At 55.7% G+C, this 27,906-nt stretch overlaps 2 protein-coding genes across 6 annotated transcripts; one reads left to right on the top strand and one right to left on the bottom strand.

The window, feature by feature from the left end:
- Positions 1-6,495: 6,495 nt before the first annotated feature.
- Positions 6,496-16,824, top strand: FAM171A2 (family with sequence similarity 171 member A2). Of its 2 annotated transcripts, XM_039476961.2 has the most exons (8): positions 6,496-6,754; positions 10,193-10,420; positions 10,653-10,745; positions 13,476-13,634; positions 13,712-13,891; positions 13,990-14,106; positions 14,222-14,348; positions 14,867-16,824. In XM_039476961.2, exons 1-8 carry the CDS (start codon positions 6,637-6,639, stop codon positions 16,323-16,325), a joined length of 2,481 nt encoding a protein of 826 aa, XP_039332895.1. In that variant the 5' UTR covers positions 6,496-6,636; the 3' UTR covers positions 16,326-16,824. The 2 variants fall into 2 exon arrangements, with proteins under 2 accessions (XP_039332895.1, XP_074244848.1); XM_074388747.1 differs by lacking the exon at positions 6,496-6,754 and having other exon boundaries at positions 7,249-10,420.
- Positions 16,825-16,931: 107 nt separating this feature from the next.
- GRN (granulin precursor) lies at positions 16,932-24,567 on the bottom strand. Of its 4 annotated transcripts, none has more exons than XM_010331484.2 (13): positions 24,470-24,567; positions 20,706-20,850; positions 20,457-20,582; positions 20,257-20,341; positions 19,674-19,786; positions 19,436-19,571; positions 19,214-19,323; positions 18,857-18,989; positions 18,571-18,668; positions 18,238-18,483; positions 17,788-18,021; positions 17,467-17,697; positions 16,932-17,377 (listed from the first exon to the last, which is right to left on the bottom strand). In XM_010331484.2, the coding sequence occupies exons 2-13, from the start codon at positions 20,841-20,843 to the stop codon at positions 17,240-17,242; spliced, it is 1,788 nt and encodes a 595-aa protein (XP_010329786.1). In that variant the 5' UTR covers positions 20,844-20,850; positions 24,470-24,567; the 3' UTR covers positions 16,932-17,239. The 4 variants fall into 4 exon arrangements, with proteins under 4 accessions (XP_010329786.1, XP_003943670.1, XP_074244849.1 ...); XM_003943621.4 differs by having other exon boundaries at positions 18,866-18,989; XM_074388748.1 differs by lacking the exon at positions 24,470-24,567 and adding an exon at positions 24,179-24,442.
- Between the last annotated feature and the right edge of the window lie 3,339 nt (positions 24,568-27,906).

Here is a 27,906-nt window from a genome sequence, read left to right as displayed (position 1 = left end):
TTTGATCACGTTGGCCAGGCTGGTCTCAAACTACTAACCTCAGATGATCCATCCGCCTCAGTCTCCCAAAGTGCTGGGATTACACCCACCATGCCCAGCCTTATTTATTTATTTCTGAGACAGAGTCTCACTCTTGCCCAGGCTGGAGTGTTGTGGTGCAATATTGGCTCACTGCAATCTCCACCTCGCAGCTTCAAGCAATTCTCCTGCCTCAGCCTCCCGAGTAGCTGGGATTACAGGCACACCACCAAGCCCAGCTAATTTTTGTATTTTTAGTAGAGATGGGGTTTCACCATGTTGGCCAGGCTGGTCTTGAACTCCTGGCCTCAGGTGATCCACCCACCTTAGCCTCCCAAAGTGCTGGGATTACAGGTGTGAGCCACCCCGCCCGGCCAGGGCAGCTTTAAATATTATATTTGTTACAGTTTCAGAGGGGTAAACTTCACAACGACCTGAGGCTTGGAAAAATAACACGTTCTCCCTGCCTTCTTTTTTTTTTTTTTTTTTTTTTTTTTTTTTAAAAAAAAAGCCTTTAAAGCTGTTTGGAGTGAGAGGGGCAGAGGGAGGCTGGCTCAGCTGTTGCCTGAGGAAGGCAGTGTCATGCCAGGAAGGAGAAAGCATGCTTCGTTGCTGATGTCCCCTCCTCCCCACCAAGAAGGGCCTTCAGCCAGGAAAGAGGATAAGGATGGACAGCTCTCCAGCTGCGGTGAGGGAGTGGAGCTGAGCGGCGGAGGTGCGGAGGTCTCCCTGGGGTCCTGCAGGGTTTGTTCATTCCCAGGTTCAATAAATATTTTTTGGCCAGGCATGGTGGTTCATGCCTGTATTCCTAGCACTTTGGGAGGCTGAGGCAGGAGGATCGCTTGAGCCCAGGAGTTTTTGGCTGCATTGAGCTGTGATCACACCATTGCACTCCAGCCTGAGCAACAGAGAAAGACCCTGTCTCTAAAAAATAAAAATTGGCTGGGCACAGTAGCTCACACCTGTAATCCCAGCACTTTGGGAGGCCAAGGTGGGCGGATCACCTGAGTCAGGAGTTCGAGACTAGCCTGGCCAACATAGTGAAACCCCCTCTCTACTAAAAATACAAAAAATTAGCTGGACGTGGTAGCAGGTGCCTATAATCCCAGCTACTCGGGAGGCTGAGACAGGAGAATCAATTGAACCCGGGAGGTGGAGGTTGCAGTCAGCTGTGATTGCGCCATTGCACTCCAGCCTGGGGAACAAGAGCCAAACTCTGCCTTAAAAATTAAAAGTTACTAGCTAGGTGTGGCGGTATGTGCCTGTAGACCCAGGTACTCAGGAGGCTGAGGCAGGTGGATCGCTGGAGACCTGGACGTCCAGGCTGCCTAGAGTCTTGACCTATACTCCAGCCTGGGTGACAGACTGAGACACTGGCTCAAGTTTTTTTTAATTAAAAATATAAACATTCACGCCTGTAATCCCAGCATTTTGGGAGGCCAAGGCAGGTGGATCACGAGGTCAAGAGATCAAGACCATCCTGGTCAACATGTTGAAACCCCATCTCTACTAAAAATACAAAAAAATTAGCTGGGCATGGTGGCGTGTGCCTGTAATCCCAGCTACTCAGGAGGCTGAGGCAGGAGAATTGCCTGAAGCCAGGAGGCGGAGGTTTCGGTGAGCTGAGATTGCACCATTGCACTCCAGCCTGGGTAACAAGAATGAAACTCCTAAAAAAAAATATATATATATATATATATATTATTTATATATATTATTATTTATAATTTTTATAATTATTTATATTTATTATTTATAATAAATATATATATTTATATATATATAAATATATATATATATAAACATTTGGCCGGGTGCGGTAGCTCATGGCTGTAATCCCAGCACTTTGGGAGGCCAAGCCTGGCGGATCATGAGGTTAGGAGTTTGAGACATCCTGGCCAACATGGTGAAACCTTGTCTCTACCAAAAAAAAAAAAAAAAATTAGCTGGGCATGGTGGCAGGTGCCTGTAATCCCAGCTACTTGGGAGGCTGAGGCAGGAGAATCACTTGAACCCAGGAGTTGGAGGTTGCAGTGAGCCGAGATCGTGCCACTGGACTCCAGCCTGGGTGACAGTGTGAGACTTTGTCTCAAAAAGAAAAAAAAAGAATTAAAAAAAGAGATAAATATTCATGGAGCACCTTACCACGTGCCTATTCCAGTACTGGGATGCAGCAGTGGACAGAGCAAAGTCCCTGTCCTCCCGGAACTTACATTTCAGAGGGAAAAAGTGAACAAATAAATAAATGTATGGTCAGTGGCAGTCAGTGCTGTGAGTGACAATAAAGGTGAGGAGAGAGTGATAGATTGTAAGTGGTGGCCAGACGCCGTGGCTCACGCCTGTAATCGCAGCATCTGGGAGGTTGAGGCATGTGATCACCTGAGGTCAGGAGTTGGAGACCAACCTAGCCAACATGGAGAAACCACATCTCCACTAAAAATACAAAAATTAGCTGGGCATGGTGGTGGCACATGCCTGTAATCCCAGCTCTTGGGAGGCTGAGACAAGAGAATCACTTGAACCCAGGAGGTGAAGGCTGCAGTGAGCCAAGATCACACCGCTGCACTCCAGCTTGGCAACAGAGCGTGACTCCATCTCAAAAAAAAAAAAAGTATGTGGGTGTTTGGAGGGGTGCTGACATTTTAGGTAGGTTGGTCAGGGAAGGCCTCTCTGATGAGATAAGCAGGGAGATGAATGACTGAGCCATGCAGCTGCCAGTGAAAAGGCCCTGAGGTAGGAGCTGGCTTAGTGTGTTCAAAAAAAGCAAGAAGCCCCATGTGGCTGGAAGCAGGTGGGTGAGGATCCAGGAGATGGGGAATGGGAGCAGGAACACCCTGAGGCCATGGGGAGGACTTTGGACTGGACACGAAGTGCCGGGGGAAGCCATTGATGAACAATACAACAGCAGGAGCCATTGGTGTTTGATTTTACCCAAAGGTGTAAATAGCAAATTCTGAAAAGCATATTTTGACATCCATGCGTGGCAAGTTTCAGGAACAGGTTTCTATTTGGGTGATTGTATGCATTTAAGAAAAGATTAAGCCTTGATCCTTGAACACCAGTCAAATTGCCTCCTCGTTCCGTCACTGCAATTGGGTGGCTTCAGACAACTTATCTTGATCCAGCCACGCGTTTGGCATTTGTCCTTATAGATAAGACGTAAATGTGAGCTGGATCATAGAGAGTCGGATTTAGAACTGAACAATTCTGATGAAGCTGAAGGAGATCTCTAGGAAGCTCCATCCTGGCCCTGGGCTGCCCAGCGTTGTCGTGAGTCCCTTGAATGGAGGCAGAGGAAGCCACTCTTCACCTGGCAGATGGCTACTGCCTGGGAGGGAGCTCCGATACAATGGGTGACTGGAGCAGATTCAAGGCAGCCTTGACAGATTGTAAAGTTGGGTGGAAACCAGCAACATGAAATTCACCAGGGATGAGTGCTAAGTCCTGTGTTGAGGTTCCAAAATATTGGTTACATAAGAATCATACTGGGAAATCTGGCGAGATGGAAATTTTCTGTTGAAAAGAGAGAAATAGAGAAATGAAAGGGAGAAGGAAGGGGGAAAGATAGAAAGGAGACAGATACACTGGCAGTTTTCATTCTGTCCAAAAGCTTATAATCATTTCCCCCTAAATCAGAAGACCCAACCAGGAGGGGAGCCTGCTGTTTTCTGGGAAATGAAGTCCTTGTCTTAAGTATCCAGTCCCCTCCTGGCCACCATACTGTGAGAAAGAGAAGGTGACAAACTAGACAGAACCAGGGAAGGGACACCAGATAAGGATTTGGCCAGGTGGAAACTGATTGATGATAACCATAAATATTGAACTGGAAGGAAAGAGAGCTTGGCTGGGACTAGGGCAAGCCAATAGCCATCCTCAAATATGGGGTTAAATGGCTGAGGATGAAGGAGAGACCCAGTTCATCATTCATGAAGCCAGAACCAGAACCATGGAGAATCACCAACTGGTGGAAGAGAAAGGCTGCTGCCAGCCCTGGAAACACTCCTTAGCCCTTAGTCCTGCCCAGCAATGGATCACATTGCCTGGGCACAGGTGAATTCCCACCTCACCCTGGGCCAACAGTAGCAGCTTTTATTACACCCCTGCTCCTGTCAGGCTTGTGCTAGACTCTTTACATCATTATTTGGTCATTACACCTCATTTAGTCGTTATAGCAACCCTATGAGGTAGAGATTATGACAACTCTCATTTTAAAGGAAGACTGAGGACCAGAAGGCTGAGTAACTTGCCAATGGCTTAATAAGAGACTTAGGGCCAGGCACAGTGGCTCATGCCTATAATCCAAGCACTTTAGGAGGCTGAGGCATTCGGAACACCTGAGGTCACAAGTTCGAGATCAGCCTGGCCAACACAGTGGAACCCCGTCTCTACTAAAAATACAAAAATTAGCCAAGCATGGTGGCAGCCGCCTGTAATCCCAGCTTCTTGGAAGGCAGAGGCATGAGAATCTCTTGAACCTGGGAGGTGGAGGTTGCAGTGAGCCAAGATCGTACCATTGCACTCCAGCCTGGCTGACAGCAAAAGATTCTATCTCGATGATGAGTAGCTACAACACTAGGAAGATAGCAGACCAAGAGCAAAGAAAAATTTCTTTGGCTCCAGAAAATCTCCTGACAAAGAGGAAGGCCCATCAAGCCCTCAAAGCCACCCAGGCAAAGCAGGCACTTTTGGCAAAGGAGCAGGGGAAAGGAGGAGGACCCAGGTTTAAGTGACTGGAATCATTCCTACATGATTCCTGGAGGCAGAAACATCACAAGGTATGACTCAGACGACTAGAAGTGAAACCTCATGCCTTGGAATTGCCAGATGAACATTCCTTGGCCTTTGTTGCATCGAAATTGATGGCGAGAGTTTTCTGGTGCAGAGAACCCTTGCAAGACTTTGCCTAAAAACTTTTTTTAGTGGTGTCTTTGTAAATGTCACCCCCCAGAACCTAAAACACTGCGTATCGTGGAACTTTACATGACCTGGCCATTTCCAAATCGAAAGTCTGTCCGGGGACTCATTCTGAAACGTGGACAAGCCAAGATCAAGAATGAGACCATCCCTCTGACAGATAACACAATGATGAGGAGCACCACCTAGGGAAGTTTGGTGTCATTTGCTTGGAAGACCTCATTCATGAAATTGCCTCCCCAGGGAAGCATTTCCAGGGGATCTCATGGTTCTTGCACCTTTTCCTCCTCCAGTGGCCCATCAAGCTACAAAAAATAGAGTGGGTTTCCTCAAGGAGATTGGCACACCTGGGGATCCAGGTGAGCGCATCAATTAGCTCATCCGACAGCTGAACTAGATCCAGGTGCCAAACTGCAGTAAGTTTTTATCAATGAAGTGGAAGCATATGTTTTTGTTTTCTGGGGAATTTTTATCAAGTATCTTCAGAGAAGATTATTTCCTACTTTATCTTCAAAAACTGGAAAGGGTAAAAGAAAAGAAAGTAGCTTATGTTTATAGTAAGCACCTCTCATCACAGTCCAGTTCCAAGGAAAAATATCAGTTTTTTCTTTTCTTTTTTTTGAGACAGAATCTCCTCCCTCTGTCTCCAGGCTGGAGTGCAGTGGCAGCATCCCAGCTCAACTGCAACCTCCACCTCCCAGGTTCAAGTGAATCTCCTGCCTCAGCCTCCCAAGTAGCTGGGATTACAGGCACCCACCATCACACTCAGCTAATTTTTGTATTTTTAGGACAGACAGGTTTTCACCATGTTGGCCGGGCTGGACAGCCTTTTCTACATTGGCTGCCGCCTCATCTGAAATCAGCACATTCCATGGAGGAAGGAGTCCTGCTTTGTTGCATTTTCTATCCTAGGGTTTCATGTTTATAAATGAGTAACTCTAGCATTTGTACATGGCCCCCTAAGACTCCTGCAGCAGTCGACCAAGCCCAGGGACATAATTGAATCTGGAGATTCCTGGGGCCTTGTTCTGAAAAAGACCTGAAATACACATAGGAAGAAAGGCCCAAAAATAAATGATCACTTGTCGCTGCAAAAAAAAAAAAAAAAAAAAAAAAAAAAAAAGGGTTACTGTAGCGGTAAAAAATAAAAAAATAGAAAGAAAGAAGACACTTAGGGGGAATAGGAGGTCATGCTATCTCCTTAGCACTGCCTGGGTGTTTTGCCCGGAGAAGGGGGCCATCGAGCAGGGAGTTCTTAGACTTTTCTGAGACTTTCATGACCGTGCCCCTTGAGAGTGTGTTGTAAGCAATAGCCACTCCCCACCTACACACACAAAATTTTTTGCACCAAATTCTGGGGACTCTCGAACCCCAAGAACCCTAATGATGGGATCCTAATCCCAACACTCCCTTGCAGCCCAGAGTCTGGGAGCACAGAGCCGGGGCTACTGGGTGGGCCGAAGGTAGGCAGTACTGGGGGGCGGTGGGCGGAGCGGGGCCTGGAGGGGGCGGTGCCAGGGGGTCCGCGGTGTGGCGCGCGGCCTGCAGGGGGCGCCGGCGGCGGCTCCGGGCGGAGACAATCGCGCTGAGCGGGCGCCGCAGCCGGAGCGGGAGCCGGAGCTGCGCAGAGCTGGGGCTGCGCGGGGCCGGGCGAGCGGGACCAGGCGGGAGCCATGGACCGCTAGGGCCCGGCCGAGCCCCGCGATGCCGCCGCCGAGTGGCCCCAGCGTCCTCGCGCGGCTGTTGCCGCTGCTGGGGCTGCTGCTCGGCGGCGCCTCCCGGGCTCCGGGCAAGTCGCCGCCGGAGCCCCCCAGCCCGCAGGGTGAGTCTCCGCCGGGAGGGGCCGCGATGGCGGGCCTGCGCCCCCTGATCAGGCTCCCTCCCGTAAGCCCCCACTTCGCGACACTAGTGAACTGGGGGCTATTCTGTTCCCTGGATTCGTGTGGGGGGAGCTGAGCGATCTCGGGTCGCCGCTTCTGGGGGAAAGTGGAGGCGGGGAGAGGGAGGCTGGCCGGCGCGGGGGTCTCGGGGAGACACAATGGGGAGGGCGAGGGTCCCCAGGCTCGGCGCCACCGCCCCCTCCCGATTTGTTTTTCTCCCTCCTGGTCCGCGAGGCGCTACTGCCTGAGCCATTGTCTACCCAAGTCACCCGCCCAGGGGCGGGCTGGGGCGGGCGCCCGCTCCGCAGCCCCCTGCGGGTTCGTCGCTCCCGACCCCGGCTGGGTGGGGGCGCCCGCATCGGGTGCCACCCTAGGCCGGGACCGGAGGCTGGGCGCCTGGAGCTGGGTTTGAAGGGGGGAGGGGAGAAAGGGGAGTGGGTGAGGCTGTGGGCGGGATTGACTGCTGCTAATGGGGTTCTTCGCCCTGGAGCCTGACAGCTCCCAGCCAGCCCCCCGATTTAGAATTTGGGGTACACCAAATAAATGCTGGTAAGCCTATGACGGAGGACGAGCGGCAGTTGTGGGGCTCTGAGAAAAGGGGGTACATTGTGATTCCCAGCTCAGGGCGCATGGCAGGCTTGCGGTCGGGGAGCCATGCTGAGCTGGCTGGCTTTGGGCAGTGCCGGCTGGGAGGGCAGGTGCCTGGGTCCCCGTTCAGCAGGCCTCCTGGCACTCCTGTCCCCTGCCCACCCCCAGATCACCCCTTCCTCATCTCACATCTCCTTCGCAGTGGAGGAGACCCTCCCCAGCCACACACCAGGCCCAGGTGGGTGTGTGAGGTGGGGGTGGGGCTGGCTCCTGCAGCAGGAAAGGATGGGGGAGCGAGACCCTGACTCCGCACCCCACCGGCAGGCCTGGATGCTTAGGGGCCTCCACCCACTCCAGCCCTGTGCCCACCTCCCGGCTCCTGCTCTCCCTCCCCTGCCTGTGGGCCCCATCTCCGCCTGAAGCAGTATTCACTCCTCACCCCCGACCCGAAGGACCTGGCAGGAAAAGCAGGGTGGGGGAGTCTGGATGAGGGAAGTGGGGTCCCAATGAAGGGAGGGTTCGGATTTCCTCTTGGGTTGAGGCAGCGCTGGATACTGGATACAGTGGATACTGTATGGAATGTCAGGCTTTGAGGAATGGGGAGGGGGGTCACTCTCTGCCTCGGTCTCCCCAGCTCTCTGGGGGAGGAGATGAGGTTTTGCCTAGCAGGAAGAAGCCCTAGTTTCTTAGGACGCCCCTCCCCTCAAGTCCCTGCACCCCAGGGGAAAGGGCCCAGGGAATTGGCTGGAATAGAGCCAGGATAAGGGGTTCTCTGGGGCAGCTGGCGGGGAGCCCAGGTTGAGGGGAAGGAGGAAGTGAATCTGCTAGGCACCTGCCCCCTTCCCCACCACCCCCAAGGTTGGCACAGATGCTTCCTTCAGGCCTTACCTGCCCACCCAATTTTGTTTCCCCAGCCCCCTCCCGCTTCTGAGGCTCTGACTCTTGAACCCAAGGCATTCCCTTAAATGACCGTTATCTCAGACTGGGGTCCCTCTCCCCAGCTGCTCTATCCAGCTGCTCCTAAGCCCAGGATGGGGGTGGGAGTAGCCAGGCCCTTCTGGCTTCTCAGAATTCCTACTTGGCGGTGGTGGGGGAGGTGGATGAAGACTTTGGGCACCTCCTCCGAGGCTCTTCCCTTCCCCTACATGGGCACACAGACCTCCACTCTCCCGTATTAGCTGGGTTCCCTTGGGCAAGTCACTTAACCTCTCTGAGCCATAATTTGCTCCTTTGTAAGACATGGAAGGATAGGATTCAAACTGAAGTAAGAATTAAATCATAGCAAATGTGCAAAAAAACAGTAGAGGGGCGCCAGCCTCCTGGAGGACCACGGAGTGAGAGTGGGTGGAGTGTGTGCACCCACCCTGCAGGGTTGGGCTCTGGCCTGGGAGGGGAGGGGGACTCAGGGGAACAGCTGGATGGGATGCCTAGGGCAGGCGTGGCGTTGGGTTGGGAACCTGAGCTAAGACACCTGTCACTGCCGAGTGTCGGGCTCCACTTTAAGTCTTTCTCTCCTCGAAGTCTCGACGTCTCCGCAGCGCCCTGACCTCCCCGGGTCGTGCTGCTCTCAGCGTCAGCCTCTTCCTTCTGCACTCAGCCCACTCCCTACCTGCCTCCCGGGCCCCCCACTGAGGCGTCCACACAAGCGTGACACATCTTGTTAGCAGGAAGGGAGGGTCGAGATGTGTGTTCTTGAGTGAGGGGCTGTGCTGCGTGGGAACGGGTGCCCCGGATCAGAGAGACTGCCTGGGAAATCCATGTGAACAACTCGAGGCTTGCTTCCTCCCCATCACCCCATCTGAGGGTAGGATGCCTGCCTGATGGCCTGGCCAGACTCTCCTGGGGCTGGGGGCAGAGGCATCCTTGGAAAGCAAAAGACCGGGGCTTCCCTCCCCAGCCCCCTCCACAAGAGTTTCCCCTGGGCCTGGGTTGCCCCCTCCCAGATCTCCTTCCCCTTGCCAGGGCCCCAGCTCCCTGCCTGATCTCCTAGGAGGAATGAGGGCGTTGTCATGGTGACTGACTGTAGCTGACCAGCTGGGAGGGGGCAGGAGTTATTTGTCTGGGCATCGGGTTGGGGTGAATCCCTAAATCTGAAGGGAAATAGGCTTATGCAAAGGATTCTGGGAAAAGGACGAATAATGGGAATGACCAGTTTCCTAGTGTCCCCTCAATTTTTTCCCCAAGACCCCAAACTCTGCCCTAGCCTCCATCCTCCCTTTCAAACTGCTCAATCCCCTTCCCCTCTCTGCCTGTGGACCCAGCTTTACTTAGCCTTTCCCAGCCCTCCCGTCCGTTCTCCTCTCTCCAGGCCCAGGGTTAAGAATGTCACTTCTAGAGGCAGACTGCCAGGTTTGGATCCCAGATCTCCACTTAACTGTAGTCCAAGTATCTAAACTCTTAAGCCTCAGTTTCCTTATCTGTAAAATGGACTAAGAGCATATTTTATCTAATCTAATACACCACGGACTGTAAGATGCCCCATTAGTTCAGGTACCAGTAAGAAAGGAAACAGTGCTGCCAGTTATGATGATGGCATAGCCTGAGCTTAGAAATGTGAAAATGTGACACAGCGCATGTGTTAGACGATGAAATGTGGGAAGAGTCCCACCTCCCTCACGGGCTGATAGGAGGTTTCAGTGAGTGCTCTGTGAATGCTGGCTCTTCGATCATGCCTTCTCTAGCCTCAGCCCCAAGGACTCTCACAAACACAGCCCCTTCCTCTGATCTTGGGGCTCCCCCCAGTTCTTTCTCCCTCCTTCATCCTCACTCCCTTCATTCCATCTTGCCTACAGAGATCCTGATCAAGGTGCAGGTGTATGTGAGCGGGGAGCTGGTGCCCCTGGCCCGGGCCTCAGTGGATGTGTTTGGGAACCGGACTCTGCTGGCAGCTGGCACCACAGACTCAGAAGGCGTAGCCACCCTGCCCCTCAGTTATCGCTTGGGCACCTGGGTGCTGGTCACTGCTGCCCGCCCTGGCTTTCTCACCAACTCTGTGCCCTGGCGTGTTGACAAGCTGCCCTGTGAGTGCAGGGGCAGGTGGAGTGGGGACAGCAGCTGACCCACCATCAGCCCCTTCCCAAAATAGTTTCCTTGGGGGTGGAGGGGGAGGCTTTCCAGCAGCTGCTGCCTGGGTTGGGGTATGCAGAGGGGGCTGAGGGAGGGTGAAGCCGCTGGGACTCAGATGGAACGGGCGCCTGGCCAGGGAGTGGGGGGCCAGCCTTTCCTGGAGCTGACCAGCTACTCCTCCCACAGTGTACGCATCCGTCAGCCTCTACCTGCTCCCCGAGCGGCCGGCCACACTCATCCTCTATGAGGACCTGGTGCACATCCTCCTAGGCTCTCCGGGTAAGGCTTCCCCTCACCCATGCCAACTCTTCTTCCTTCCCCTGACCTGGGTGTACAGACCTCCATGCTCCCTCATTAGCCGGGTGTCCTTGAGCAAGTCACATAAGCTCTCTGAGCCATAATTTGTTCCTTTGTAAGACGTGGAAAGATAGTGCCTACATCATCAAATTGGAGTGAGAATTAAGTCACATCAAACACGCAAAAACAGTACAAAGATGTTCAATAAATGTTTCTAGTTATTGGGGCTTCTCGTGGTTTCTATTCTCCATCTATTCCTACCTCCCCTGCCACCTTTATATTCATGGGTCTACACGGATTTGTTGCGCACCTGCTGGGTGCCCCGGGTGCACAGGAAGTGCAAGGCCCAGAGCGAGCCTGCAGCAGTCCTTGCCTACCCCCAGGCTCACTCAGCTAGTACTTACTTCAGCTCCTAGGCCATGCCAGGCACTGTGGCCGGTGCTGGGAACCACGGTGAGGAAGAAGACCCGCTCCTTGCCTTTGGACATTCACAGACAAGTAGGAAGACAGATCATTGCAAGCCCTGAAATAGTTCCAGAGAAGGCAGGACAGTGGAGTGGAGGGCAGCTGCTTTCAGTGCTGAGACGGCCCTAACCTGCGAGGGGACCCAGCTGGGTGAGAGCTTGTGGAATGGAGTGGTCGGCTCTTGTGGACTCGAGTGAAGGGGAAGCAGAGGCTCCTCCACTGGGGAGGAAGGCCGGGGGGAACATCGGGGTGCAGGGCAGTAGAGGACAGTGAGGGTGCGGGGGCTCCATTCCACTTAGCCAAGGTGGGTTTCGGAGTGTGAGGAGCCCCTTCCCAGTTTGTAGTCTCAGCTTGAGCCTTTGTCACTGAGCTCCTTTTGTTCTTTTTTTCTTTTTTTTTTTTGAGTTAAGAGTCTCGCTCTGTTAGACTGAAGTGGCACAATCTTGGCTCACTGCAATCTCTGCTTTCTGGGTTCAAGCAATTCTCCTGCCTCAGCCTCCCAAGTAGTTGGGATTACAGGCACGTGTCACCACAGCTGGCTAATTTTTGTATTTTTAGTAGAGATGGAGTTTTGCCAAGTTGGCCAGGCTGGTCTCAAACTCCTGACCTCAGGTGATCCACCTGCCTTGGCCTCCCAAAGTACTGGGATTACAGGCATGAGCCACCACGCCTGGCCTCACTGAGCTACTCTTTTGCTCATCTTTGTCACTCTGATCCCAAACCAGAGGCTTACAAGTACCCCTGCACGTTTCTAAGATGCCAGTGGACCCTTTGTGGCCCCCTAGCTTGAAGTCCCCACATGGCGCCCACTGCTTTTAATACAAAGCCCAGGTGCCGTCTCAGAGCTGACAGCGCCCTCCAGAGCCCGGGCTTTTCCCATGCCTGTCCTCCTGGGTGTCCTTTCCCTCTTTCTTGCCTGGCTCAGTCTTCCACATCCTGCAAGACTCCACAGGGCCTCCCCTGAGCGAGGTGAGCCCAGCTCCCCTAGTCCTCTGCATCCCTCTATTTGAATAGCAACCCAGGAGGAATGGCACGTCAACAGATGGACCCTGGAGCTGGGGCTTCAATCCGGGCTTGAGGATTGTGACCTCCGGCAAGCTACTGAACCCCTGCCTGCCTCCATTTCTGCACCTCTGAAACGAGGCTGATAATAAAGCCACCTCCCTCAGGGGCTATTTTCCTAACTGAAGGGGTTAATATAGGTAACCTGCTTAGAACAGTGCCCAGGATAGCTTAAAGCTTAATAAATGTTAGCTGTGGCCATATGGTATTGGAATTGCTTATACATCTGTCCCCTCCACCCCAACACACACACACACACACACACACACACACACACACACACACACAACCTAAACTGTCTACTCCAGTAGCCGCTATCCACATATTAAATTGAAGTAAATTAAATTTAAAATTAATTTTTTTTTTTTGAGATGGAGTTTCACTCATTGCCCAGGCTGGAGTGCAATGGCACAATCTCGGCTCACCATAACCTCCACCTCCTGGGTTCAAGCGATTCTGCCTCAGCCTCCCTAGTAGCTTGGATTACAGGTGTGCGCCACTGCGCCTAGCTAATTTTGTATTTTGTAGTAAAGACGGAGTTTCTCCATGTTGGTCAGGCTGGTCTCGAACTCCTGACCTCAGATGATCAGCCCGCCTCAGCCTCCCAAAGTGCTGGAATTACAGGCGTGAGCCACCGCGCCTGGCCTCAGTAAGTTTTTAAAAATTAAAAATCCAGTTCCTTAGTCACACTAGCCACATTTCAAATGCTTAACAGCCACGTGAGTCCAGTGGGTACCATAATGGGCAGCACAGCTAGAAAACATTCCCATCACAGCAGACAGTTCCAGTGGGTACCCTAAAGGAAGCATCCCACTAGACTGTGAACTTGAAGGCAGGGAATTCTGTCACTCATCTTTGGGCCCCCAGTGTCTAACCTTGTGCCTGCCACATAGCAGACCATACTGTATGAGTATCTGGATCACATCATTTTATAGGTTCTGTAAGGAAGCTTTCTGAGAAAGCAAGTAAATTGCTGAGGGTCACACAGAGATTTCAGGTCCATGTCCCTTCCAAGTGAACATTCTATGACTGCCCAGCTTTCTCCCCAAGGTATCTCCCTCCCTGGCATTCCTTCCGAAGTGGCCTGACCCAGTGTCCCCCTTCTCCTTGGATACTGGCTTTCTGCTCTGGTTCCTGGGGATCCCTGTTCCTAGTCAGGTCACTGCAGCCCTTCTCTCCCTCCAGGGGCCCGCTCCCAACCCTTGGTGCAGTTCCAGCGCCGCGCTGCCCGCCTGCCTGTCAGCTCCACCTACAGCCAGCTCTGGGCCTCGCTCACGCCTGCCAGCACCCAGCAGGAAATGCGGGCTTTCCCTGCCTTCCTGGGCACTGAGGCCTCCAGCTCAGGTAACCTGGGTGCCCAGCATGGACGGGGTCTCCCTGAGCCCAGGATCAGCCCTCAGCCCTGTGCCCTCATCCCTCAGGCAATGGCTCCTGGCTGGAGCTGATGCCCCTGGCTGCTGTGAGCGTGCACCTGCTGACAGGTAATGGGACAGAGGTGCCACTCTCAGGCCCCATTCACCTGTCCCTGCCTGTGCCCTCCGAGACTCGTGCCCTGACCGTGGGCACCAGCATTCCAGCCTGGAGATTCGACCCCAAGAGTGGTAAGTGCCTCAGGGGGTTGCAGGTGCTGGAGCTGAGGGCGGAAAGTGGGACCTGAGTGGGAGGGACTCAAGTGTGACAAAACCCCTACCTCTCCCAGGGCTGTGGGTGCGCAATGGCACTGGTGTAATCCGGAAGGAAGGCCGGCAGCTCTACTGGACCTTCGTCTCCCCCCAGCTGGGGTACTGGGTGGCCGCCATGGCCTCCTCCACGGCTGGTAAGAGTGGTGGGGCAGTGGGGGTACAAGCCATGGGGGAAAGGGCTGGGAGGCTGGACTTCCGCAAGGCAGGAAGGGCATCCACACCTGGATGCTAAGCCCTCACCTGGCACAGGGCTGGTCACCATCACGTCGGGCATCCAGGACATTGGCACCTACCACACCATCTTCCTGCTCACCATCCTGGCAGCCCTGGCCCTGCTGGTGCTCATCCTGCTCTGTCTGCTCATCTACTATTGCCGGTGAGCACCAGGCTTCCCCCACCTTCCTCTCCTCTCTTTTCCTCTGACTGTGGCCTGCACCTGCACAAGGCCCTGGGGCCCCCAAAATGCACAACATCCACTTCTGGTCCTCAAAGGGCAGCTAGGAAAACTTCCAGCGCACATGAAGGACCTGAAAGGCTGGTGCTGGTGGCTGAAGACCGCGGGGAGGTGGGAGGGGAGGTATGGACCCTCCAGAGAGATCTGCCACTGCCCCTACCAGCCCTGCTCTCGCTCCCAGAGGCCTCCAGTCCGCACACACCCACAGACAGCTTCGGTGCTCCTCCCGGTTCTCACAGCACGTCCTACATGCAAAGGAGTGCAGAGTTTACCTCCAGGGGAACCCCAAACGGACACGCCCCCCCGCCATCTCTCCTGAGCACCCAGGCATTCTCCCCACCTCTTACACTTATTCATCCCTTGTCTTGCATCTGAGGGGGTTCGAGGCCTGCTCTGGCCCTCACCCTTTCCTGAGTCCCCCTCTGCTCCCTCTCTTCCAGGAGGCGCTGCCTGAAGCCGAGGCAACAGCACCGCAAGCTGCAACTCTCGGGGCCCTCAGACGGTAACAAACGAGACCAGGCCACCTCGATGTCCCAGCTCCACCTCATCTGTGGGGGACCCCTGGAGCCCGCCCCGTCGGGGGACCCCGAGGCTCCGCCTCCAGGCCCCCTCCACTCGGCCTTCTCCAGCTCCCGGGACTTGGCCTCCTCCCGGGACGACTTCTTCCGCGCCAAGCCGCGCTCTGCCAGCCGCCCGGCCGCCGAGCCTTCGAGTGCCCGTGGGAGCGAGAGCGCCGGGCTCAAGGGCGCGCGCTCGGCCGAGGGCCCTGGCGGGCTGGAGCCCGGCCTGGAGGAGTACCGGCGGGGGCCCTCGGGGGCCGCCGCTTTCCTGCCGGAGCCGCCCTCGCCGCCGCCGCCCTTCGACCACTACCTGGGCCACAAGGGGGCGGCCGAGAGCAAGACCCCCGACTTCCTGCTGTCGCAGTCGGTGGACCAGCTAGCGCGGCCGCCGTCGCTGGGCCAGGCGGGGCAGCTGATCTTCTGCGGCTCCATCGACCACCTCAAGGACAACGTCTACCGCAACGTCATGCCCACACTGGTGATCCCCGCGCACTATGTGCGCCTCGGCGGCGAAGCGGGCGCCGCGGGCCTGGGCGACGAGCCGGCCCCGCCTGAGGGCGCGGCCCCCGGCCCGGCGCGCGCTTTTCCCCAGCCCGACCCCCAGCGCCCGCAGATGCAGGGCCACTCGGGCGCGGGGGGCGAGGGCGGCGGGGGCGGCGGCGAGGGCTGGGGGGGCGGGCGCGCAGCGCCCGTCAGCGGCTCGGTCACCATCCCGGTGCTGTTCAACGAGTCCACCATGGCGCAGCTCAACGGGGAGCTGCAGGCGCTGACCGAGAAGAAGCTGCTGGAACTGGGCGTCAAGCCGCACCCGCGAGCCTGGTTCGTGTCCCTCGACGGGCGCTCCAACTCGCAAGTGCGTCACTCTTACATCGACCTGCAAGCGGGCGGCGGGGGCCGCAGCACCGACGCCAGCCTGGACTCGGGCGTCGACGTGCACGACGCGCGGCCCGCGCGCCGCCGGCCCCCGAGGGAGGAGCGGGAGCGCGCCCCGCCCGCCGCGCCGCCGCCGCCGCCCGCGCCCCCGCGCCTGGCGCTCAGCGAGGACACGGAGCCCAGCAGCAGCGAGAGTCGCACGGGCCTCTGCTCTCCCGAAGACAACTCGCTGACGCCGCTGCTGGACGAGGTGGCGGCGCCCGAGGGCCGGGCGGCCACGGTACCCCGGGGGCGGGGCCGCAGCCGCGGGGACAGCTCTCGCAGCAGCGCCAGTGAGCTGCGGCGCGACTCGCTCACCAGCCCGGAGGACGAGCTGGGGGCGGAGGTGGGCGACGAGGCGGGAGACAAAAAGAGCCCTTGGCAGCGGCGGGAGGAGCGGCCGTTGATGGTATTCAATGTCAAGTAGCGCCCGCGCGGGGCCTGGCACCGCCCCTCCTGCGCGGGCCCGCACCCGGTGTGAGCACCCTGGGGGCCTGCGTTGCCCCCAGCCCTAGGCCGGAGAGGGGCCCAGGGGCCTCGGAACGGTTCCGTGGTAGGTGCCGGGTTGTGTCTTACAAGGGACCCTGTGTCTGCCTCCAAGCCGGGGAGGAGGGGGGTCCAGCCCCCACGGGGAGGTGCCGGGGAGGAGGGCTGGGGGGAAGCAGTGCCTGTGTAGCGTGGCTGTATATAGAAAGTTCTATTGTGGGAAAACAGGAGGGGTGACCCAGCTTCAGCTACTAGTGTGAGGGCTGGGAAGGGAGGGGGCGTTCTCTATGGCCCCCTGGGAGGGGAGGGAGTGCTGCTTGCTGACTAGCCCACCTCTGGGCTACGACGGCACAGGGCTGGTGGCTGGGGCAGCTCTGGGGACTAGGGGTAATGTGATATGGCCGTTGCGGGCAGCAGCAAATATAAACTGGTGAGGTGAAGGCCGTGTGTGTCTTTCTGTGGGGAAGGGGAGGGGAGTGCTGGCAGTGGAGCGAACTCTTGCCCTGGGGCCCTGGAGAGGGCAGGCAGGGCGGCAAATCAGACGCTGTTAAGAAAGTGTACAAACTTTACTGGAACGCGCGCGCGCGCGCACACACACACCCCTGTGGATAGGGAAAAGCACCTGGCCACAGGGTCCGCAGAAACGGGGAGGGGATGGCAGCTTGTAATGTGGCTTTTGCCACAACCCCCTTCTAACAGGCAAAGCCTTAGATTGAGGCCCCACCTCCCGTGGTGATGAGGAGCTCAGAATGGGGGCCAGGGAGAATTTGGTTGGGGAGAGGAGCTAGGGAGGCCTGAGCAGAGGGCACCCTCCAAGTGGGGTCCCGAGGGCTGCAGAGTCTTCAGTCCTGTCCCTCACAGCAGCTGTCTCAAGGCTGGGTCCCTCAAAGGGGTGTCCCAGCGCAGGGTCTCCCTGCGCAAACACTTGGTGCCCTTGGCTGAGCAGCGGAAGCCGGCAGGACAGCAGTGACGCTGATCGGCACAACAGACGCCCTGGATGGTCAGAGGGGGGCAAGAGGGTTGGACATGGTGAGACCGGGTCCCTGGCCATACCCAGCCCCAGGGTGGGGGGTGGCACTGACCTTGCGGTAGGGACAGCAGGCCCAGCCCCCTTGGCTGTCTCTGCAGCAGGTCTGGTCATCATGGCAGAAGTGCCCTGCCCCACATTCCACATCCCTCATGCTCACGTGAGGGCCACGGGCCAGGAAAGTGGCAGGCTGGGCAGAGACCACTTCCTTCTCGCAGGATCGGGCCTTCACGTTGCAGGTGTAGCCAGCTGGGCAGCAGTGCTGGCGATCCTCACAGCACACAGCCTGGCGGGAAGGGGGTGCAGAATGGCATTATGTTCCAGCCCGTCGCCAGGCTTAGCTCCCTTATCCAGGGCCAGGCAGGGAGGCACTCACATGGGGCAGCTGGCAGCAGGCCCAGCCCCCGCCCAGGCTCGGGCAGCAGGTCTGCCCAACTGGGCAGCTGGTGTGCTGGTCGCAGCCGATGTCTCTGGGGTGGGATCCGGAAGCCCGGCGGGCAGGCATCTTCTTCAGCCCAGCCACGATCTTGGGTCCCCGCTGACACCGCCCCTCAGCGACACACATATAGCCCTGGGGGCAGCAGTGCTGGTGGTCCGAGCAGCAGACAGCCTGGGGGTGGGCAGAAAAGGTCGTTCTAGGTAGCAACATGTCGGGCACAGCGCCGAGCCCCTACCTCCTCCAGCCCACCTCTCCTGCTCATAGCGCCTCCAGCTGGGGATGAATCTGACAGAGCTGGGTGCCACCTATGGGTGAAGCAGAGGGCAGAAAGCAATAGGAGTCTGGCCACCACCTGCCCAGGCCAAGGTGCTGTCCCCTCCCATGTACCTCTGGGGCTGGACAGCAGCCCCACTCTCCAGACATGAGTTGGCAGCAGGTATTGGAGGGGGGACAGCTGGTGACGTTATCACAGGGGACATCTCTCTTCAAGGCTTGTGGGTCTGGCAGGCTGAGGTGAGCCGGGGCCTTCTCCATCCAGGGTACCTGGTGGGTCCCCTGTTCACAGGTACCCTTCTGTGTGTCACACGTAAACCCCGAGGGGCAGCAGTGTATGTGGTCCTCACAGCACACAGCCTAGGGTGGATAGGGAAGGGCCAGTGGGCACTGGGGTCCAGCTGGCTGCCACAGTGCTCAGCCCACCCACCCACCACCCCTGAGTACCTGCGTAAAAGGGCAGCAGCCCCAGGCCCCCGACTGTAGGCGGCAGCAGGTGTAACCATCTGGGCAGCTCACCTCCATGTCACATTTCACATCACCCACTGTGAGGAAGGCAGAGAGGACAGGTCAGAAGTGGCACTGGGGACCCTCAGGGGTATCCACCCTTTGCCAGCTCCACAGCTGGAACCCGGTGTTGAAGATGGAGGGTACCATTTACGCCATCATGCAGTGATCTTACTGCCAGGCCCAAAATGGAGGAAATGGGCCCCTTCCCTGAATCTGTGCCTGCCTCTGGTACCCGTGTGCGCAGGCAGCTTGGTGAGGAGGTCCGTAGTGTGCTCCTTGGAGAGGCACTTATTCTGGATCAGGTCACACACAGTGTTTTGGGGGCAACAGTGCAGGTGGTCGGAGCAGCAGGTGGCCTAAGTGGGACGAGGTGGGTTTTTGTCACTTCCAGGCTCAGGGAGCAGCCAGTCTGATGGCTGGCACTGCCCCAATCCCCCACTAGGGGGTGGCATGAGTCCAGCATCAGCCAGGCTCCCAGCAAGCAGCCAGCCAGCCCCAGGACCCAGAGCCCCAGTAAGGTGCATGTCACGGCCAGGTGGCTGGGAGCACACAGCCAAGCTGGCTCCAGCCCCTCACTCACATTGGGCATTGGGCAGCAGCCATACTTCCCACTGGGCAGCTCACAGCAGGTAGAACCATCAGGGCACTGGGACCGTGCATCCGGACACATGACCGAGCTGGACAAAGCCACTGGAAGAGGAGCAAGCATGAGGGGCACCCAGGGTGGAGGGGACTTTTTCCCACACTTGGAGTCAGTGAGGTGCCATCCCAGCCCCAAACTGATGCTCTCTCACTTCCTCACCTGCCCTATTAGTCCTCTGTGCAGGGATCTTCTTTGCCAGAGGATGGGTGCCCGTGGGTGTGACGCAGCGGATGTGAACCAGGTCGCAGGAGGCACCATGCGGACAGCAGTGCACCCTGTCTTCACAGCAGGAAGCCTGAGGAAAGATAGTCCTGACTCCGTCTTCACCCCCGTGCCCCTAGCCCCCACCCTCTGCCCCTACCTCCCTCCACATACCCCCATCTCCCCAGATTTGTACCTGGGGCATGGGACAGCACCCCCAGGAGCCATCAACCATAATGCAGCATGTGGAGGAGTCAGGGCATTCGAACTGGCTATCAGGGCACTGGACAGCACCCACGGAGTTGTTACCTGTGGACCAGATGACCCAGGATTCTACCAATCCACTCAGGGAAGGTGACTCCCCTTCAAACAAGAGCTAGTGGCACCAGAGTCTGCAGGCCCAGCTACAGGGGCTTGGAGGTGACACTAGGGCTCAGTGATCTCCTAGGCATGCCTAACTCACCCTCCTCATGATCCAGCCCCTCCCTCAGCAAGATGGCATGGGGCAGGGGCATCCATTGACCATGTTGGCATTAGACCGGCCCAGCCCAACCTCCTGTACCCCCATAACGCCTAGGCCTGGAGTCTTGCACTTTCTCCTGCCCCCTCCTATCCCCAGTGCTGCCCCTCTATCCACAGCAGGGGTGTTGCTTAGTACAGATGCCACATGAATGAAGGCACAAGGACAGGAATCGGGGCTGCCCGGCCAGCTGGGCTCCTGGGTTCCAGGCTCTACATGCTGCCCGTCTGTCTGCCCTGCACCCGCACCCTGGCTGCACCTGATCTTTGGAAGCAGGATTGCCCATCTGCACTGCAGTGGAAGCCCCGTGGGCAGCAGTGATGGCCATCCCCGCATGCCACGGCCTGTGGGACACAGAGAAGCCTGCATTAGCAAGTCCCTTTTATCTGCAGGTGGGAGAGTACAGGAAAAGCATAAATGCAGACATGAGTCCCTCCATCAGGCTGATGGCACACTTACCTCTGGGAAGGGGCAGCAACTGGAAGTCCCTGAGACAGTGAGGAGGCAAGAGTGGCTGGCAGAGCAGTGGGCATCAGCCTGGCAGGGGCCACCCAGAGGCCTGCTCAGTGTTGTGGGCCATTTGTCCTGGAAAGACAGGGGAGATGATAAACCACAGACTGGTGCCTGGCATCCTCCTCTGGCCAATCCAAGATGACCCTTTGGGAAAATCCAGGCTGCCAGCTCTTGCCTAGGCTGAAGGGCACTCACCAGAAGGGGACTGCAGCAGCTGTAGCTGGCTCCTCCGGGGTCCAGGCAGCAGGCCACAGGGCAGAACTGACCATCTGGGCACCGAGTTCCAGCCACCAGCCCTGCTGTTAAGGCCACCCAGCTCACCAGGGTCCACATGGTCTGCCTGCAAAGTACCAAGGAGCATCTGGCAACTGCTTAAGCCCGTGCCACCCTTGATTCGGAGGCCACTCAGTCCCCCAGCCCCAGGCCAAGGTCCTGGCCTGGGGCTGCCCGAGCCTCCTCAACACCTCCCTGTCCAGGCAGGCAAAAAGCTGCAGGGGCTGAGTCAGCTGACTACAGCGCCCTGTGTGTGACACATGCCCCAGCGCATGCAGACCCGTGAGCACGAATGCTGACGTGTATACATGTGCATCTGAATCCCCAACACATGGTCTAACAGCTGAGCCTCGCTGGGCAGGCTTACGAGTCAGGAAGATGTGATTTTTGTGGGTCTGATCTGTGCAGATGTGGGATGCTTCTGAGGTGAAGGGAAGGCATCGGTAGCCATAGGAGAGGACAGGGCTGGAGTGCAGGGAGGGAGTCCCCCCAGAGAAAACCAGGGTTCCCCTCCAGATGCCTCCTTGCCTGACACCATGTTCATATCTGCACCCCACTAAGGCTTGTGGGAAGTGGCCACATGAGGACATGAGAAACCACAGGGGTGAGAAGGTTGTGAAAAAGGAAGTATGATGGCTAGCAGAGTCTGGGCTGCCCTCCCCAGAGGCCAGTCACCACCTGCCACTAATGTCCCCTCCTCACCCAGGGAAGGGAACACAGAGGCTGGGTCAGCCTTTGAGACACCTGTGTTCTGAGGGTCCCCCACACCTCTAGGGCCCTCTGAGATTCCCCAAGCATGCTAACCCCCACCCCTGCCTCTCACTCTGTTCTGGAAGTGAAACTCAGCCACATGTGGAGAGAGACCATGTGTGCCCACTGGGCTGCCCATCTGAGTCACCAGGAGGAACTGAGCCTTGAGTCTCTGTGGGGAGCAGCCTATCACTTCATAAACAACTTTTCTCCCAGGCTCAGCTAGCCCAGCTAGCTCAGTGAGGTGGCCAGAGAGGTTACACAGCCTGAGGGAGTGAAAACAGTCTTGTAATTGGCTCCTAAGCTAGTTACAAGACTCTCCATGTTTTACTTCGTGCAATGACCATCCAAAGTAGTAATTAACATCTTTACTTTTATTTTAGAGATGAGGTATTGCTATGTTACCCAGGCTGGACTCAAACTCCTGGGATCAAGCAATCCTCCCACCTCAGCCTCCCAAGTAGCTGGGAGTTCCGGTGCATGCCACCACACCTGCTCACTTTTTTTTTTTTTGAGAAGTTTTGCTCTGTCACCCATGCTGGAGTGCAATGGCATGATCTCGGCTCACTGCAACCTCTGCCTTCTGGATTCAAGTGATTCTACTGCCTCAGTCCCTTCCCAGTAACTGGGATTATAGGCACTACCACACCTGGCTAATTTTTGTATTTTTAGTAGAGATGGGGTTTCACCATGTTGGCCAGGCTGGTCTTGAACTCCTGACCTCAAGTGATCCACCCGCCATGGCCTCCCAAAGTACTGGGATTACAGGAGTGAGCCACCGTGCCCAGCTGACATTACTTTGGTATAAGTAATCTAGAGATTATTTAAAGTATGCATAGGTTATATGCAAATACTACACCATTTTATTTAATTAATTATTTATTTATTCATTTATTTTGGAGACAGAGTTTTGCTCTTGTTGCTCAGGCTGGAGTGCAATGGCATGATCTTGGCTCACAGCAACCTCTGCCTCCCATGTTCAAGCAATTCTCCTGCCTCAGCCTCCTGAGTAGCTGGGATTACAGGCATGTGTCACCATGCCTGGCTAATTTTTATATTTTTAGTAGAGATGGGGTTTTGCCATGTTGGTCAGGCTGGTCTCGAACTCCTGAACCCAGGTGATCTGCCCGCCATGGCCTCCCAAAATGCTGGAATTACAGACATAAGCCACTGTGCCTATTTTTTTTTTTCTTTTTTTTTTGGAGACGGACTCGCTCTGTTGCCCAGGCTAGAGTGCAATGGCTCAATGTCGGCTCACTGCAACCTCTGCCTCCTGGGTTCAAGAGATTCTCCTGCCTCAGCCTCCCGAGTAGCTAGGACTATAGGCACATGACACTATATACAGCTAATTTTTGTATTTTTAGTAGAGATGGGGTTTCACCATGTTAGCCAGGATGGTCTCGATCTCTTGACCCAGTGATCTGCCTGCCTCAACCTCCCAAAGTGCTGGGATTACAGGCATGAGCCACTGCACCCAGCTACCACACCATTTTATATAAGGGACTTGAGCATCTGCAGATTTTGGGGTCCTGAAACCAGTTCCATGAAGGGACACCTATAACATGTCACACATCAGGTCATTGTGACAACAGGCTTTGATGGGCCCAGAACATATTGGACCTGGGTTCCTATCATTATCGGCACGATAGGCGGTGCCTGGGAATGGGCCCTAAGCCCCAGGGGGATAGGTGCATCAGGTAGGACAGAAACGGTACAGGGACTGCCTGGAAATCGCACTTGGGTCCTAATCCTAAAATTGCCAACTGTGATGGCCTGAGAAGTTGCTCCCTGTCTGTGCCTCAGTTCCCCCACGAGTCTATGTGTGGACACCACTGTGGGGGAGGGGCAGGAAATCTCCCCACCCAGTCACTCACACTCTCTGCTCCACCTGGCTTTCCTCAAGTGCCCCTCCCCTAACTCGACATCCCCAAGAGGCCACCTCCTGGCCGGATAAGGATAAAGTTGACTGGTCCTGGAGAGGGAACCCTCTCAGCCTCACAGCTCCTGGGCAAAGCACCTGCAGCTGGGACCACATGCTCCCTGGGTGTTCTCAGCAGGCTGTCTGCAGCCCTGGCTTGCTGGGAAGGGGAGCCTGTCTGCACAGGACTGTTCGGCTCCCTGGTGAGTTACCTGTGTATGTGTCCCCTCCTGTTTACACTGAGTTGAAGGAGTATAGTGTATGTTTCTACTCAAGACATGGCACGCGCATACAGAAGCAGGGATGAGGAGGCGGGCCACACACACCCTCTCACCGACACCCTACACCGCCAAAACAGACAGAGGGGACAGCAGCCTCTTCAAGCCCTAGCTCTGCTATCTTCCACTAGGTGGCACCCCCCAACTCCGAGTGCCAAGGGGAGAGGAAATTCCCAAAAAGGGAACCAACCTCGCTACAAATGAGCAGGAAAAAGTGGCTGGGAGAGGCGGAAGTTAGCTCGTCCCACCCTCTACAAGAGGAAGTAAGGAGGAGCCAGACCAGGTTCGGTCACCACTCCCAAGTCCCTACTACCTTAGAGAAGCCAAGGTCTCAGGTCCCGTTCGCACGCCCTCGGAGCTCCCAGCTCAGGGTCGCGTGCCCCTCTGGCTCCAGGCCGCCGCGGGGACCACCCAGCACCACCACGAGAGGGGAAGAAGCCGGCACCTACCGATAGGGGTAGCTCTGGCTCAAGAGTGGCATGGTCCCTGCTTTGAGGGGAAGGGCTTCAGCTTCGAGGAATGCTGGGGAGGGAGAGCCCCCTTCTAACGGGGGTCACTGCAATTACTGCTTCCTCTCCCCCATAGAGCTCCCTCCAGTGTACAGGAACCCCCGAAGGAGTTTCAATAAGCGGGTATTCTGTTGTCTCCGGCTCATGCTCCAGGGGAACCTGAAGCCCACATGGCCCTGGCCGGGCCCCTGGGTAGGAGCAGGCGAGAGGTCTGCGCGGCCGCCCTCCTACCTGCGTTCGGGTCCGCGGTCCCTGGGTAGCAGCAGCCAGCCAGGCAGCTCGCGGACTGCAAACCCCAGCGCGATGACCCGCCCACCTCAGTTTCCATTGGCCAGGGGTCCGGGATGCCACGCTCCCATTGGCTACTTGTCGACTAGAGGCGAGGCCAGCCTGGAAAGCTGTGTTTCTTTTCTACTCAAATCACTCACCTCCCGGCTTCCTTTCGCCCCACACCCCATGTCTAGGGATCATGTGATTGGAGAATCATGTGACGCCGGGCCAGCTTCAAGAGGGCAGCTGGTGCTCGCCTTGCTGCCTTCCTTCACCCATCCTGCAGGCGCCTGGGGGAGTTTGCTAGAGATGATAGCGCGTGTGGGGGGCATTGGGAATGTTTGTGCTCCCTTTTCTATTTTTTAGAGTGATGGTTGCCCTAGCTGATCCTAGCTTACTACAGCCTGCAACACCTGATCCCAAAGCAATCTTCCTACTGCAGCCCCTCAAGGCGCTGGGATTACAGGCCTGAGCTACCAGGCTGGCTCGCTCGCTCCTATCCTATCCTGCGCTGCCCTGCCCTGTCCCGTCCTGCCCTATTCTGCAAACTTGGATGGCATGCTAGGCAGGCCCCAGAGGGAGTTGAAGGATGGATTTGAAGACAAAGATAAACAGACCCCAAGCCCTTTCCTCAAGGTGCTCAGCGGCGCAGGAGCGGGGCCAGGGGTTGGTAGGAGACAGGCTCAAGCTGGATCTAATTTAAGATGCAACATTGTGCGCAGGTGCCAGGTATAGGGAGTAGGTTGGCTCCAGGTGAGGAAAAAGTGGGTTTTTTTTGTTGTTGTTTGTTTGTTGTTTTTTTTTTTTTTGAGACAGAGTCTAGCTCTGTCGCCCAGGCTGGAGTGCAGTGGCTCGATCTCCACTCACTTCAACCTCCGCTTCCCGGCAAGCTATACTCCTGCCTCAGGCTCCCGAGTAGCTGGGATTACAGGCGCCTGCCACCACGCCCAGCTTGCTTATTGATTGATTGATTAATTGCTATTTTTAGTAGAGACAGGGTTTCACGATGTTGGCCATAGCTGGTCTCGAACTTCTGACCTCATGATCCACCCACCTCGGCCTCCCAAAGTGCTGGGATTACAAGCGTGAGCCACCGCGCCGGGCCGGAAGAAGAGGTTTAATTCAACTTTAGGGTCGTCTCCTTGAGCCGAGTCTGGGAAGATTTTAACTGGCAGGTGGAGGGAGAGATTTTTGGAAGAGCCCTGGGAAACCAGATGGGAAGGGCAGGCTTGGCAGGGATTGAATGCCACGTTCAATGCCAGGGGCTTGAGGCGCTGCTGGGTGCCTGGCACAGGCTGGGTTGCAGCGGGGGCTGTCAAAGGGGAAGTGGCTTCCTAGTCTCCATGGTCCCGTCTTCGAGGAATTGATACGAAGGAGTGAGGAGAGAAAATGTACCACAGAACGGATTAGCCAGCGACAAGAGTCAGGCTGCTCCGTGCCAAAGGGCCTGGGCCAGGCAGAGATGGGTGATGGGAGATGGGCCAGGAAAGAGGAGAGCACTAGGGAAAGCCTGTGCTGGGCCATGGAGGAAGGGCCAGCGTCTGCACAGGGGGTGGAGACTGCTGCAGCCTGAGCAAGGAACTGGAGCTGAGGATGAGGCAGGGGCAGAGGCACAGCTAGCCAAGCTCCAGGCGGCAGGAGTCTGAGCAGGGAAAGGGGGCCGAGCTGTGGAATCCTGTGGCAGAGATTCTAAGCCTGGAGCTAGAATGGTTCTAGACGGCAAATATGACACCTGGCCTGCTGAGGACCTAGGACTAGTCTGTGCCCTGGTGACACCTTTGTGCTGATTTTCCTTACTGTGTATCTTGAGGCAAGGGAGTATAGTTTATGCTTCTGTTGAAATACGCAAAAAACTATCATGAAATAGTAGGTGAACCAATCAGTGAACCTATTAATTATAACCACCCAGAACCAGAAAAAGATACAGGTAGAAAAAAAAAAGTTGGGCTCAGTGGCTCACACCCGTAGTCCCAGCACTTTGGGAGGCTGAGGTGGGTGGAACACAAGGTCAGGAGTTCGAGACCTGTCTGGCCAACATAGTGGAACCTCACCTCTACTAAAAATATAAAAAATTAGCTGAACGTGGTGTCAGGCGCCTATAATCCAGCTACTTGGGAAGCTGAGGCAAGAGAATTGCATGAACCCGGGAGGCGGAGGTTGCAGTGAGCCGAGATTGTGCCACTGCACTCCAGCCTGGGCAACAGTGTAAGACTGTCTCATAAATAAATAAATAAATAAAACAGCTAAACTGACTGAAACAAATATTACAAAGTCTAATCGTCAAAGTAGTGATTCTTGAGCAGCAGCGATTTTACTGACCAGGGACATCTGGGAGTGTCTGGAGACAATCTGGATTGTCACAACTCAGGGTGGAGGGGCATTGGCATCCGGTGGGTAGGGCCAGCAATCCTGTAAACATCACTCAACACAGAACAATCCCCCACAACAAAGAAGTCTCCTGCTCGAAAGGTCAATAGTGCTGAGACTCAGAAACCTACTTCACAAACGTTTTTCTCTCTTTTTTATTTTATTTTTTTTTTAACATCAGAGGGCTACCATGATAACAAGGTCTGTAATCCCTACTCGGGAGGCAGGAGAATCACTTGAACCCAGGAGGTGGAGGTTGCAGTGAGCTGAGATCATGCCACTGCACTCCAGCCTGGGCAACAGAGCGAGACTCTGTATCGAACAAAAAAAAAATTAAAGATAAATAAAGTGTACAACTCAGTGGTGTTTAGTGTCTTCAGAGTTATGCAGCATTGCTACAATCAGTTTAAGACCATTTCTATCACTGCAAAACGCAGCCTTGTACCGTTTAGCTGTCACTATTCCCCCCACCCTCCCTAACTCTAGACAACCACGGATCTACTCTCTACCTCTAGAGATTTGCCTATTTTGGACATTCCATATAAATGAAATTTTATAATATGTGATCTGCAACTGGCTTCTTTCACTTAGCATAATGTTTTCAGAGCTTATCACATAGCATGTATCAGTATCTCATTTCTTTTTTATTTGCTTCTTTTTGTTTGTTTGTTTGAGACAGTCTCACTCCGACACTCAAGCTGGAGTGCAGTGGCACAATCTCAGCTCACAGCAAACTCTCCTTCCTGGATTTAAGCAATTCTCCTGCCTCAGCCTCCTGGATAGCTGGGATTATAAGCATGTGTCACGACATCCAGCTAATTTTTATATTTTTAGTAGAGACAGGGTTTTACCATGTTGACCAGTCTGGTCTCAAACTCCTGACCTCAAGTAATCCACCCACCTCAGCCTCCCAAATTTCTGGGACTACAAGTGTGAGCCACAGCATCTGGCCTTTTTTTGTTTGTTTCTTTGTTTTTGAGACAGAGCCTTCCTCTGCTGCCCAAACTGGATTACAGTGGTGCTGGCTTGTC

The sequence above is a fragment of the Saimiri boliviensis genome, chromosome 17, assembly GCF_048565385.1.
Source record: "Saimiri boliviensis isolate mSaiBol1 chromosome 17, mSaiBol1.pri, whole genome shotgun sequence".
In the NCBI taxonomy this organism is placed as follows: Eukaryota; Metazoa; Chordata; class Mammalia; order Primates; family Cebidae; genus Saimiri; species Saimiri boliviensis.
This window is presented reverse-complemented; position numbering and strand designations above follow the sequence as displayed.

What these genes read in the sequence shown, in the direction of transcription:
- FAM171A2 (XM_074388747.1), top strand. Translation starts at nt 9,991, where the DNA reads ATGTGGGAAGAGTCCCACCTCCCTCACGGGCTGATAGGAGGTTTCAGT. An exon ending in CATGGCCTCCTCCACGGCTG is followed by an intron (nt 14,107 to 14,221) that starts GTAAGAGTGGTG and finishes CACCTGGCACAG; the next exon opens with GGCTGGTCACCATCACGTCG. An exon ending in CTGCTCATCTACTATTGCCG is followed by an intron (nt 14,349 to 14,866) that starts GTGAGCACCAGG and finishes CCTCTCTTCCAG; the next exon opens with GAGGCGCTGCCTGAAGCCGA.
- GRN (XM_074388748.1), bottom strand. Translation starts at nt 24,210, where the DNA reads ATGCCACTCTTGAGCCAGAGCTACCCCTATCG. An exon ending in TGCGCACACGGGTACCAGAG is followed by an intron (nt 18,669 to 18,856) that starts GCAGGCACAGAT and finishes CCTTCCTCACAG; the next exon opens with TGGGTGATGTGAAATGTGAC. An exon ending in CCTGCTGTCCCTACCGCAAG is followed by an intron (nt 17,378 to 17,466) that starts GTCAGTGCCACC and finishes CTGACCATCCAG; the next exon opens with GGCGTCTGTTGTGCCGATCA.